This window comes from Delphinapterus leucas, chromosome 7, assembly GCF_059928025.1.
Source record: "Delphinapterus leucas isolate spDelLeu-1000000601 "Yukka" chromosome 7, BTC_Dleu_Yukka2, whole genome shotgun sequence".
Taxonomy (NCBI): Eukaryota; Metazoa; Chordata; class Mammalia; order Artiodactyla; family Monodontidae; genus Delphinapterus; species Delphinapterus leucas.
The window spans coordinates 6,890,617-6,904,112 of NC_143135.1; the positions used below are offsets into that span (position 1 = coordinate 6,890,617).

Genomic DNA, 13,496 nt, shown 5'->3' on the forward strand with positions numbered 1-13,496 from the left:
TTTTACATTTTGGCCACACCTTGCGGCACATGGGATCTTAGTTCCCTGACCAGGGATCGAATGTCCCCACATTGAACCTTTAAAACTCAGCCCCAGGACTTCACTGGTGGTCCAGTGGTTTAAAACTCCATGTTCCCAATGCAGGGGGCCCGGGTTCGATCCCTGGTCAGGGAACGAGATCCTGCATGCCGCAACTAAAGATCCCACACACCACAATGAAGATCCCGCGTGCCTCAACTAAGACCCAGGGCAGACAAATAAATAAAAAACAAAAGAGCCCTCACATTACCTCCTCCATGAAGCTTGAGCCCCTGAAGCTCTGTTTCTCAGAGCCAAGCTCATCCTGCCAAAGCCTGAGTTTATGGACCCCAGGGCCTGAGTCTCAGCAGGGCTGAACTAGGCATGTGATGCTGGGCAAGTCAGTGCCCTGTCTGGGCCTCAGATCCAGAAAACAGTTTAGACACGATTCAAGTTTGGACCTGCTGATGCCACTCACAGGAAAGGGCCCAGCCTGCTGAGGAACAAGGGGTCATGGGCTGGTGAGGAGAGAAGTGGGTCAAGGGCTGATTTCCTCTGGGACATGGAAACATCTCTCAAGCAACTAAGGCAGAGAAGCTACTACCTCTGGAATTGGGGCCTGCCAGATCTGGCCAGGTGACTGAGGGAGTGCCAGGCTTGGGGGCTCAGTGTCTACAGAGAGGAGAACGGGGCCTGCACTGGGGACAGGGCCTTTAAAGAGGGCATGGGCAGGTGCCCCTTGGCCCCTAAGCGCCTTTCCTCTCCTGCCCAGAGGGGCTCTGCCTCTGATCTCAGCCCCGCAGGTCTGGTTCTAGGGCAGGGGCCTGGCTCCAACGATTAAGCAGAATAGGTACAGGGTGTGGCCACCTGCTTTCCAACAGACCAAACCAATGTTTGTGGGACAGAAGCCAAGGGTGGCCTAGCCTCAGAGAACCCCTCAGTTTGTGCCAACCCAACCCTGAGCCACTGTCCCGGGAGCTTGGCCGGGGCCTGAGGGGGCAAAGCCCCTTCCCCCATCACGTCATGAACACCTGTGTGGACACAAATAACGGTGGCTTCTTTATTCCCTGAAGTCCCCTTTTCTCCACAGAATATTTACAAACGGGGATGGGGTAGAGGAGCAACTTTGCCACCAAAATGCCACCAAATAATGGGCCGGGGAGCGGGGGCAGTGCTAAGATGCGCCTCGCGCAGGGATAGTCCCTGAGGAGGGCCCAGGGCCTGGTATGGCCCAGGTGCCCCGAGCGAGCGACCGGGCAGTTCCAGCAGGTCCGCAGCCAGGCTGAGGCTGGACCCGACAGCTTCAGGCCAGGTCGCTGGTGGGGGAGCCCAGCTGCTTGGAGGCCAGGAGCAGGCGGGTGGCCGCGCTCTCGGACTCGGCCTGCAGCCGCCGGTTGTTGTGTCGCAGGCTCCGCACCTCCTCCTCCAGGGCCGCCCTGTCTGCCTTCTCCTGGGGGGAGGTGGAGCGAGGCGGGAGTCAGCGTGGCCAGCCCCTGGCCCCTCTCCTGGGGCAGCCCTGTGACTCCCCATGACCCGCAGCCACCGTGTCACCTTCTGCAGGTCATCCTGCAGCTTCCTGAGCATAGACTCCAGGTGAGAGACCTTCTCAGACAGGCTCCCGGGTTCTGGCCTGAGAACATGGGATTCAGAACTCAGTGAGACCAGGGCAGGGGACGGCACCATGGGCTGGTTCCCAGACCCACCCGCCTGAGAGGGGCCCAACCCCTGTCTTCTGACTTGGGTGTACATTACAGCAGAGCCCTGGGACAGAGCTTCACTCCAATGGGTGGGCACGAACACTGGGCATGGGGTGAAGGGGTAGATCGGATGTGAGGCTTACTCAGCGTCAGATTTTGGAGTTCCCTTGGCATCTCTGCTCTCTGGGATGGGTGGCCCTGTGGGGACAGAGGGACCGTCTGGGCAGGGAGGTAAAGGGAGAAAGCCCCACCCTGGCTCCGCCCGCAGTGCCCTGGTGGCCTCACCCTCCCGGGAGAGCGACTCCAGGATGGTGTTGCAGGTGGAGGCGATCTCTGAGATGGACTGCCACTCATCTTCCAGGGTCTCGCTGCCCGCCTCTGACATGACTGTGGGCACCGGAGCTGGGCTCAGCTAGGGAAGCGCAGGCCAGGCCTCCTCCTGCCCCGCTCCTAGACCCCCACCTTGCTCCAGACTCACTTTTGCTGATGGAGTTCCTCAGAGACAAGGTTCGTGGCAAGAAGGAGGCCCTCAGTTCCGGGGCTGGGTCACCCCTGTCCTCACAGCCACTGGGGCTGCCTGGCCCGTCCTGGGGGGCAGAAGTGGGTATAGATGCAGTGATGCCCACCATCACCACGGTGCCCACCCCTGCTCGTTGGGCTCCAGAGCGTTGCTTCTGCTCACCTGGGTGGGGGGTGTCTCCCTGCCAGCACCGGGTGCTGCCGGCTTGGCTGTGGTGGCAAGGAGGAGGTCCGGGGTGGTGTTGGGCAGGACTGGGGCCTCGTCGGACAGGGAGCTGGGGAGAGCAGGGACGGCTCAGCACTGCAAGCTGCCCCCACCCGTGGACCCTGCTTGCAGAGGCCAGAGGAGAGGGAAGGCCGAGAGGGCGCACCTGCAGGGTGATGGAGGGTTCTGGCTGTGCAGGAACTCGGTTCTCTCCTCGGCCAGGCCCCCGGGCCCTGGAGGACCACTGCCATCGTTCAGGCACACTTGCAACAGCTGCTTCGTGGTGGCCAGTAGGGCCACTGCTGGGGCCTCATCCTGCACTGGCTCGGGAGCCCCCCGCCGGCTGGGCTCCTGCAGAGACAGCATGTACAGCTCCGAAAAGCTCCTGTGGGGAGGAAGGAGTAGGTCAGGCAGGAACACCAGCATCACCAGCCCCACTCCCAGCTGTGCCCGAGGCTCGCTTCCAGGAGGAGGAGAGCTCTCCAAACTCTCTGACAACACTGAAAAATATTTGCCTGGCTACTGGCCATTTGTCCAGACCTCAGTTCAAATCGCAGTGCTGCCCTTGTGAATCCTAAGCAAATCACACTGAATGTCAGTTTCTCCATCTGTGAAATGGGGATAATAGTACTGATCTCCTAGTTTGCTGTGAGGATTTAAATAACGTGGGAAAACCACTTAGCATAGAGATCCAAAAAGTACTGCCTGGGGGCAAATCCAGCCTCTGCCTTTGTCTTCTTTTTTAGCAGATGTGCCTGTTTTTGTACTACTGAAAGCTAAGGTTGGCTTTTACAGTCTTAAACAGTTGAAAGAAATAAAAAGACTATTTTATGACATGTGAAAGTCACATAAACTTCACGTTGCAGGGTCCATAACTAGTTTTCATGGCACGAGGCCATACTCATCATTTAAATGTCACCTCTGGATGCTCTTGTGCTACCGTGACGGAGCCGAGTGGCTGCATCAGAGACCAGATAGCCCAGAAAACCTGAAATATTTACTCTCTGGCTCTTTACATAAAAAGTCCGCATATCCCTGGTTTAATGCAGTAAGTAACCAATAGTGTGTATTGGGTGTCTGTGAGAAATACAACAGGGGCTGCTCTTGGATCTTTTGGGCGGTGAAGACGCGAGCTTAATAGTCTTCATTCTACCCATAAGGATAGTGCAGTTCAGAGAGATTAAGAGACGCGGGATTCTCTCAAGAAGGAAAGGCCTCCCCGCGAGGTTCCTGTCGCTAATGGCCACACGGGAGGCACGGGCTAGGCGGTGGCCAGCTGCCCGGTCCTCCCACCTCCCTGCGTCCCAACGTCCTAACCTGCGGGGCCGGCCGCTCTCGTCGGGGGTCAGGACGGTGACGCAGACCTTGGGCGCCGAGCGCAGCAGCTGGGCAGCGGCCTCGGGGCCGAGAGTGGGAAGCGTCTGACCGCACACGCGCAGCAGGCGCGCCCCGGGCCGCAGCCCCGTCGTCTCCGCGAACGTGAAGCGCTCCACGTGCGTGACGAAGCCCTCGGCGTCCACCTCGAAGCCCAGGCGGCCTTGGCCGTCGCGGGGCAGCGCCAGCTCGCGGGTCTCGCAGCCGCGGCTCACCAGCTGGGGCGGAGCGGGGCGGGGCGGGGAGTGAGCCGGGGGGGGGGGGCTAACGGAGGAGGGGCCGCCCCAGCGCCAGCCCCGGGGACCGTCCCAGGTCACATGGGCCCTTCCACACGCCCAAGGAGGGTATTAGCCACCCACCCCGCAAAAGAGGGCCTGGGGACGCCCAGTTCCATCCCTGCGAGGCTCCCGGTGTGCCCCACCACCCCGACCTCCCCTTTCGCAGGAGAGGCGGCGGGAACGAGGAGTTCCAAAGCAGGCTCCTTCCCCGCTGCGCGCGCACGCGCAGGGACCTTGCACCCCAACCTTACTCCCGCGCCTCACCTGCAGGCGCGTCACGACCTCGCCAACAGCTTGGCCGGGGGGCCCGTCGAACCGCAGCATGATCGCCTCCCCGCGGCCGTGGTACAGGTCGAGCTGCTGCTCGGAGAAGGTCCAGGCCAGCACGTCGCGACAGGCGCAGTTGAAGACTACACGGCCGTCGCGCGGCGCCACCAGTACCAGCGCCTCGGCCGAGATGCCCAGCAGGCATGGCACCTCTGCGCCGTCAGGGCCGCCCTCCTCGGCTCCGGTCGCGCCCCGCGCCCCGGGCGCCGCGCGTACGCCCCACACCAGCGCCCCTGCCGCCTGCAGCTCAGCGCCCGGGCCCCGGGGGGACGTCCGCCGCCTCCCGCCCAGGGAAGGCAGGCCGAAACGGGAAGCGGAGTCCAGCGACGTGGTGGTCACCTCGTTGGTGGCCAGGTCCTGCAGATACTGCTGGCGCGTACGCGTGGCCATGGCGTGGAACTGGCGTGCGTGGCCCGCCGCCTGCTCGCCATTGAGCGCCTTGGCCAACAGGAGGGCCCGGAAGTCGGCGTTGGCCGCAAAGGGACCTCCGCCAGGGGGCAGAGCTGGCCCAAAGGCCGGGGTGTCCTGGGTGCGGCTCACAGCCACCCTATGGGGAAGGAGGCGGTAGTCAGGGGCAAAGGGAGGGCCCAGGAAGACCTACCCTTGGCAGAACTGGAACTCCGGGCGCCCACCTGTAGGAGGTGTGCGGAGTGCAGGGCGCGTGGGCCCGCACGACTAGGAATACGTGCTGGAAGTGCGAGCGTATGGTGGTGGGGCAGAAGGGCTTGCTGCCGGGTTCCTGGAACACTATGGTCACAATGTTGTTGCCAATGTGGCGCTTCCGCAGGAGCTGGGGGTTAGAAGGTGGGGGATGCGAGTGAGACCTAAGAGCCTGGGCACCAGTGGCTCCCCCCACCTGCCCCTGGTGAAGGCCTGGGGTGTTTGTCTTGGGGAGGTACACTAGCCTGGAGAGTAGTTAGGGGTCAGCAGAGTTCAGACCAAGGTTCAAACACTGCCACCCACAAAGCACCCCTCCATGGTCCCCAGAAGCCCATAGCCAGCCCCCATCCCCAGGGCTCCCTCACACCTGCTGCTGGTTATTGGGGGTGTAAGGCAGCATCGTGGACACGTGGAACATGATCTCATGGTCCTGGTACGTGGTGTAGAGAGAGTGCGTGCCCGTGGAATCCGCTGTGGCCAGTTAATTGGGGACACCGAGGGAGAGCAAGGGAAATCTGGACGGCTTGAACCTGCCATCCTGCTTGCAGTCTGGAGCCTCTGTACCCCCAGCCAGCAGGTGGACAACCCCTTTCCGCCACCAGCCAAGGTCCAGGCCATGAGGTCCAAGGGCCTCAGCCTTGGCTGCTCCCCTTCCCCTCCCCCCACAGAATCCAGCCTCCAGCCTGGGACTGGGACGGGGGGATGTTGAGATAGAATGAAGACAGAAATGAGAAATGGCCTGCTAACAGGGAGTCGGGGGCGGATGTCCCAGGAGAAGACAGATGTTGGCCCAGGCACCAGCATGTGTGGAGCAGCTGAGAGAGTGGAAGGCAGGCAGGAGGTGCTGGATAAAAACACCTTCCAGGGACCCTGGGACCTTTCCAACCAGGGAGGCAGGGTCTGGGCTGGTGGAATATGTGTGTTTGATGGCGAGGGTGGTGCCTACAAACCCCCTTGACCCAGCTTAGGCAGTAGGGCACGGGGGCCTTGGGGGATAGTCCCAGCCCCTCCTCCCAGCCATGGCTTGGCCTTTGCAGCCCCAGACCCACGTCCTCAGCCTACCCAAAGAACTCTCCACCCCCGGCCCCAGACCCAGGACAAGATGGGACAGAAAAGTGAGCAGGCAGCTGGTTTTCACCAAGGCAGCCTGCCCCTCAGCATGGGTCTGCCCCCACCCTGGGCCCCCTGGGCCTCACTTTTGGTGTCCAGCTGGGCCCTGTAGCTCTCAAAGCCTTTGAGCCGCACCACATCGCCCAGCAGGGTGAGGAACTGCATGAAGGAGGGTCCTGCGTCCTGGTTGTTGTACATCTCCTCCTCCGAGCCCTGGCCCGCCCGGCAGTACAGGATGCCCACCTTGCGCTGGAAGCTCAGCTGCGGGGGAGGGCACAGGCAGAAGGCACAGGCCTCAGTCGCCCAGCAGCACCCCTGGGCCTTGGGGAATGGACCGGGACACTGGCCTGGGGGCAGAACTGCCTCCGTGTGTGGCCTGAGCCCTGCCCTCTCTAAGCCACTTCTGTGTCCTCGCTTATCAAGCGGGTTCTGTCTCTCCTGCTCCCAGCGCTCAGGAGGGCAGAGGAGACCAAGGTGAGAAGGAACTGGGAGGGGGCTGGTTGTCATATGACCATAGAGAACGTGATTCACAGAAAGGACCCTGCACAGAGTGCGCTCGATCCCAATTAATGGCCACATTGTCATCCTCCTTATCTCAAGGCCAGCCTGTCCTCCCCTCCCTCAAATGCCAGGCACCCTGAGCCCAGCCTCTGGAGGCCTGGAGCCCTGCACCACCTCTGCTTACTCTCTGCCCCCGGCTCCTATGGCTCCTTTGCATCTGGGGTTAACTGTGCACAGCTCAGGGCGCTCTGACACCACGCAAACAAGCCCAGGGCCCCTCCAGCTCTGGCCTCCCGTCTTCCTGCTAAGCACGTCTACACCCAGAGTCCCCACTTTCATTTCGTCCCTCCTCACACTACAGCCCCACTTCCACCCCAGCTCCTAAACCCCAAGCCCCTCTTACAGCCACGGGCACGGCCTCATCCTGGCACCCTCTCACCTTAGTTGGCACTTGGGACAACTGGAACTTCACTCTGCCTGAGACCCCAGGGACCTCACCCTCTCATGTCTGGGCCTCTTCCCCACCCACGCTCTTCACCTTCAGTGGCCACAGCAGCCATCTCCATGGAATGATACCCCCAACTCTGCCTCCAGCCCAGACCCCTCTCCCGAGCTCCAGCTGCCCAGATGTCCTTCCAGCCCCTGGCACCTCACCTCCTCACTATGACTCCCCCCCCACACCAATCGTCCTCCAGGGTCCCTGCCTCCATAAACTACCGCTCCCAGCGGCCGAGAAGCAGGGCAATCTCACAACACCCCCACCGTTCCAGTCGGCCACGAAGGCTATCCACTCTGTCCCTGGACTGTCACCTCCTCTTCACCTCTGCCATCGTCACCACCACGTCTGGCTGGGATCACTGCGACAGACTTCAGCCTGGCCTCCAGTCTAGCCCCCACACTGCAGCCAGAGGGCTGCTCAACCTCTCAGATCTTCCACAGCTCCACGGTGCCCTCAGGACCAAAGGCCAGCCTTTCCCACCCCTTCCCCCCAAGTCCTACTCCAGTCATGCTGAACTGCCCACAGGACCCTGACGTGACAGTTTTTAGTCTCTAAGCTTCACCCAAGTTGTTCCTTCTGTCCAGAAAATGCCTGCTCTTCCTGGTTTGGGCTCTTGCATTTCCTCCATGATGCTGAACCAAGGAAGGGCTGTCAGCCCTACCTTGGTGCCCCATAGAGCTCTCAACATTGCCCTGTCCCTGTTATCCTGCTCCATCATTATCCATGATTCTCTGCAGTCTCTCTCCCACACCTGTCTGTGAGCTACTCAAGGACAGCATCTGGTCTAGACAGGTCTCCAGCATCCAGTCTGGGGCGTGGTACCGAGGTATGAGGAAATGTTTGTTGAATGACTAACAGACTGAATGACAGAGGAGGAAAATCGGGGCCAATAGGCAGCTTTCAGCACAGGGTAGGGAAGGACCTTCAGCGGGCTTGAGTGGTCCCACAGTGGAATGGGCAGCCCCAGGAAGGAGTGAGCACCCCAGACTGGCAGGAGACCAAGCAGGGCGTTGCAGGGAAAACTGACAGGGAAGGAGAGGGACTTGCAGGAAGAGGGGGTGGCAGTCAGATCAGCGCTCCTCAGCTGAAATGCACATAGGAATTACCTTGGGATCTTCTTAAAGTGTGGGCTCTGAGATTCAGTAGGTCTGGGGTGGAGACCGAGAATCTGCATTTCTAACAAGCTCCCAGATGATACGGACGTTGCTGGTCTACAGACCTTACTTTGAGAGGCAAGGCTCCAGATGACCTCTGATGCCCTCCTTTTGAAAAGGCAGCTCTCCTGGGGTCCCCGTCCAGCCCAGGATCAGGGTCAAGGCTAGGTGGCTAGGAGCTGGGCAGGCTGGGTTCAGGCCAGGTCTAGCCGTAGGGCTGGGCTGTCCCACCCACTTACCACTTGCTCGTCCAGCGTAAGCAGCGTGCGGGGCACCTTCGGTGAAGCTGAGCCCAGGCGCAGGCAGGTCGGGCTCAGCCGCGATGCCACGTGCTCTAGAAGCTTCCTTGGGGACAGGCCTCTCGGGGGCCCTGGCGGCAGCGCGTCCTCCGAGATGGTGCCGCGGAGGGTCCGGAGCTAAGGAGGGGATATAGGGGCGCTCAGGATATGTGCAGGCCGTTCAGAAGGCAATCTACGGTCTAATTCCCATGACCTCGGCCTACCTGCGTGGTCCGCACGATGATGCGGTAGCTGTGCAGAGTGCCCCCTCCGCTGCTCTCCTTCTCCTCCCGCCGCAGGCTCACTGCCACCGGGCCCAGCACCTCATCCAGTCCGAAGAAGTTCTGGTGTTCTGGGGGAAGCAGGTGGTGGATGACCAGATCCGCCCCCTGAGCAGTCCCACCCTCGCTCGACCACGTCCACCAAAGTCCCCGCTCCAGGTCCCACCACAACACTAGTTCAGATCCTAGATTAAGTCCAGTCCCCTCGTCAGCCCTGCCCACGTTCTACCAACCCAGATCCTGACTCCTGTCGGCACCTATACACTTGGCCCTAGGCCTCACCCCTTCTGCAGCCTCACCGATGATATATCTTGCCCCAGACCCAGGGGGGCCATGCCTGCCTGCTCCAAAACCTAGATCCTGCATGGCCTCGCCCACCATGCCCATATTCTTCCCCAGGATGTCTGGGGCCCTCCCTTGTGGGCACTGATGAGAACAAGGTTCCCGGGTGCAGGGGTTCAGTTTTCACCTCACAGAAATGTCCATAGGAAATCTCTCCCCAGCCGGGAGGAGCAAAAGGATGAACCAGATGGGGGCAGTGGAGCATGCCTGGCTGGGTGGAGGCTGGGCTTGGTCTTAGGGAGGTGGTTAAAGCTGGGCAGCCTCAGCCCAGAGACAGAGCCTGACCCTTCACGTGGCCAGGGACTTGACAGGGAAAGGACAGCTCACCACAGGTGACAGGGACCTTGGCCCCTCCCCAGCGGCCCTCCCCTCACCTTTGCCGTAGAAGTACTTGCGGTAGTAGCCAGCGCCCAGGTCTGCATGCTCCAGGTTGTAGGCCGAGGTTCGGTTCTGTGGCTCCTCCAGGACGGACACGGCCGCGTTGGGCAGTGAGGGGGGCACAGGTGGAGACACCAGTCCACCCAGTCCCAGCTCGCCCTCACCCCCGATCTCACTCACGAAGCCAGGCGCCTCAAGCAGCAGGTCGGAGCGGGCAGTCTGGTCCTGAGACGAGGCGGGGGTCCCAGAGCCCACCTCTGCGTGGCCCCCCGTCCCCCGGGGCCTCGGAGCCCAGTCAAAGAGCAGGCTCTGCACGTCATAGTGGGCAAACCAGCGGGGCTCGGGCACGGGCGGGAACTCGGGCTCCGGCTCCTCGACCGGCAGCCCCAGCAGCGCCAGCGGGTCGGAGAAGAAGCGGGCGGGGGGCGCGGCAGGGCGGCTGGTCTCCTCGTGGCTGTGGGCGCGGGCGCGAGGGCTGGCCGGTGTCGGGGGCCGGGCCTCGCCCGCATCGCTGCCGCTGCGCAGGAGCGGGCTGCGGGCTGGCCTGGGCTCGAAGGTGTGTGGCGTCAGCGGGGGCCGTGCCGGCTGGCGCAGCTTGCGGGCGAAGAGGTCATCGGTGGGCTCAGGGGCTGGGCCCCGCCGAGGACTCCCCACGCCGCCGGCCCACATGGGCGTGCCTCGGACCTGGGGACTTGGCTCTCCGGGTGCCGGGCCGCATTGGCAGGCACGGGTGGTTGGTGCCCAGCCGGCAGGCCGGTTCCTGCCCTGAGGGAGGAGGGGTCTGCTCAGAGGAGCCTGGGGAGAAAACAGGAACCCGGGCCCCCAGCCTGGTCCACCATGCGGGTTGACTTCCGGCCCCCTCCACGACCATCAAAGCCGCTTCCGCTTTCCTGGCCACTTCCTCGTCTGCCTGGGGCTGAAGTTTCCAGCCCCCTCCTCCAGCTTAGTGCTGGGCAGGGCTGTCGGGGCCTTGGCCCTGAGGGTCTTGGAGCCTGGGCGGCCCTGGGACTGCCAGGGCTCCCCAGTCCCCACTCACACACCTTGGCTTTGGTCTGGGCCCAGAGCGACAGTCCCCACCAAGACCTGGCCCAACCGGACAGATGGTTTGTCTCCACTCCGACGGAAAACCCATGGGGCTACTGGTGTCTGGGTCCTGTCCACTTGACAAAGGGAGGACGTCCTGTCCCCAGAGACCTTCCTCCCTGCTCCTCCCACTTCCTCCAGGATCCCAGAGGAGCTGAGCACCCAGAGGCTGGGTCTCAATGCCCTGGCCCTCACGGCCTCAGTACCTCAAGGACACAGGGGTTCCCAGGGGGCACTGGCGGGGCAGCAGGAACAGCAAGAGCATGTCCTTCAGCACGGGAAGTGGCCCCAACTCTGGGCCCAGCCCCCTGCCCGGCCCCACATCCTGAGGAAGGTGCTGGGATCACATTAGCTCAGTCATGGGACCTAAGTCAACCTAACCTGAAGGACAGGCCTGGGCTCACCCTCTTGCAGGCCTCTGTAGCCATACCTGGGGGTACGGGAGGGAGTCATGCTGACCAGGCCCCTTTGCTGGAACTGGGACCCATGGGGACTTTGCTGGAACTGGGACCCATGGGGACTTCTGCCTACCTGGCCTCACTGATGCTGAAAGGAGAATCTGAACCCCATATGACAAACAAACCGAGGTCCAGATAAGGGGATGCTCTTGACTGAAGCAATTCCATATCAGCTAGGATTTGAACCTGGGCCTGCCAATCTCCAGGGCCTAAACAGTGCTGTACCTCCCCACTCCTAACACTGTGTGAGTAGGTGTGGGGCAGGTGGGGGGTTGGGCTAAGGCTCGAGGTCTCACAGGATGTAAGAGTGAGACACCCAAGGCCCCAGGGACCTGCTTAAGTGCGAAAAATGTGTCGAGACCAGGGGCAGGTGCAAAGGGTGGTATGAGAACGTGAGGGGGAGTCACCCTCAGGTGAACCCAGGATGGAGTGGGTGGCTGGGACAGGGATGTGGGTGACCCACTAGGGGTGCAGGCACCTGCTGGTGAGTCTTTGTGCATCATCCAGTGACACTGTGTAGGGCTGGGCTAGGAGGGGATGGAGGCAGAGGCTCTGCACCCCTCAGCTAAAGCTCCAGGACCAAGTAAGGCTCAGAGTGCCTCCTCCCTTGGTTTCTCCTAAGACAAGTTCGTGACACTGACCCTGAGTCTCTGTTCTCTCACCTCTAAAATGGGGTTAACCATCCCTGTCCCCTCCCAACACTGCTGGAAGACCGAAAGGAAGGTGAAGCCAGCGAAGCTGGCCTTGTGTTAAGTGTGTGGTGTCAGATGCAGGCCCTGGCTCCACGTGCCAAGCTCCAGGGCCTCGGCTGTGGTGTGTGTGAAGTGTGTGTGATGGGGGTGACAGGGGACATGAGGGAAGGGGTCTGCGCAGACCCCTGCTCCGTGTGGGTTGAGCTCTGTGTATCTGTGCGTGCACAGCCCATGGGCTGCCTCTTGCTCTGGCCCAGTGCCGGGCTCTGGCCTGCCTTGGGGGATGTTCTTGGGCTCTGCCCCCCACCCGGCAGCTTCACACAGGGTCCATTGAGGCCGGGACATTCCTCACGGCCTGTGTCACTGGGGAGGAGGGGGCCGGCCCGCTCCCACAGATCCGGAAGGCCTGGCTGCCCCAGGAGGAGGCGCTGGACGCTTCCCAGCACATCTGGAGGTCATGACCCCGTTTCTGCTGCCAGGGGGCGCGACAGATGTTTCCTCCCAGGCCAGGCCCGGGACCAGGGGGCGGTGTGCAAAGGCTGGGTTGGAGGCCGCCCAGGGAGAAGGGGAGACCCAGAATAAGGGGAGCACACAGCCGACAGGCAGAAGGGCAGTCGCCAGTGCCGCTGAGAGGAGTCGGGAGGCACCGCATCCGCTCACCCGCACACTGGGTGGGCCAGGCCGTCCCGCAAAGGAGGTAGGGGGCAGCACCGGCCAGAGGCAGGGGACTGGACGTGCTGACTTGAGATTGAAGCCCAACGGGAGGTTGGGAGCGTGCAGACGGCGAACGCGGCGAGGACCCCTCCCACCCACACACCACCCGGGCCCACGCCAGGCCACTTTCTTCCCTGTTCCGCCCGACCGCGGTGCCTCCGCTCCCCCGTCTCCCGCCGGTACCTCTGCCGCCTCCTCCCGCGATGGGGTCCAGCTGCCTGCTCTCCCGCTACAGCTCTGGGCGCCGGCTCCGCCTGGGGGCGGGGCCATGCCGGGGGCGGAACTGCAGCGGAGGGGGCGTGGCCGGCCCAGGAGTCTCCGTCGGCGGGAAGCGCAGCGGGCGGGGACTGGAAGCCTGGCGGCGGGCAGTCTGAACGGCTGCCCCACGACAGGCCCGGCCCAGCCCAGTAAACTGTCGGGCCTCCAGTCCTTGGCTGAGAAACAGGAACAAATGTACCTGCCTTCCAAACCAACTGGGAGGGCTAGACCGGGACAACTAGTGTTCAGCTCCATCCCGGAACAGAGCAAGTGCTCAGGAAGTGCCGCTATTTACAAGCACTCTGCTCGTAAGCACTGGGACCTGCCCTACACACGCTCTCGTGTATTCTTAAAACACCTTAGACAGGTATCTCTTACTTATAACTGGAGAAACTGAGGTTCAGAGAAAGGCTTTGGCCAAGGTCAAGGCTAACAATTGTAGGAACCTGCCACTGGAGCTAGAAGTCTTTGAACACTTGGGTGTGAGAAACGGAACAACTGCAAACCTCAGATCAAGGCTAGAAAAGGCAACAGGCTTGTGAGGAAGAGGATCCAGTCCTACTTGAACCCCACCCTGGTCTAACCTTGATCTTCATCATAGCCCATTCCCCTCTCTGTGCTCATCTACCCTCCACCCAAACACCCCCAGATGGAAGAAGAAACTACCAAC

At 61.9% G+C, this 13,496-nt stretch overlaps 1 protein-coding gene across 1 annotated transcript; it reads right to left on the bottom strand.

Moving 5' to 3' along the window:
* Window positions 1–1,054: 1,054 nt before the first annotated feature.
* SIPA1 (signal-induced proliferation-associated 1) lies at window positions 1,055–12,820 on the bottom strand. The gene is made up of 16 exons (XM_022591468.3): window positions 12,752–12,820; window positions 9,618–10,386; window positions 8,845–8,972; window positions 8,582–8,758; window positions 6,275–6,449; window positions 5,446–5,549; window positions 5,051–5,208; window positions 4,356–4,965; window positions 3,757–4,031; window positions 2,606–2,824; window positions 2,398–2,509; window positions 2,194–2,302; window positions 2,001–2,102; window positions 1,859–1,913; window positions 1,570–1,648; window positions 1,055–1,468 (listed from the first exon to the last, which is right to left on the bottom strand). The coding sequence occupies exons 2-16, from the start codon at window positions 10,288–10,290 to the stop codon at window positions 1,322–1,324; spliced, it is 3,123 nt and encodes a 1,040-aa protein (XP_022447176.3). The 5' UTR covers window positions 10,291–10,386; window positions 12,752–12,820; the 3' UTR covers window positions 1,055–1,321.
* Between the last annotated feature and the right edge of the window lie 676 nt (window positions 12,821–13,496).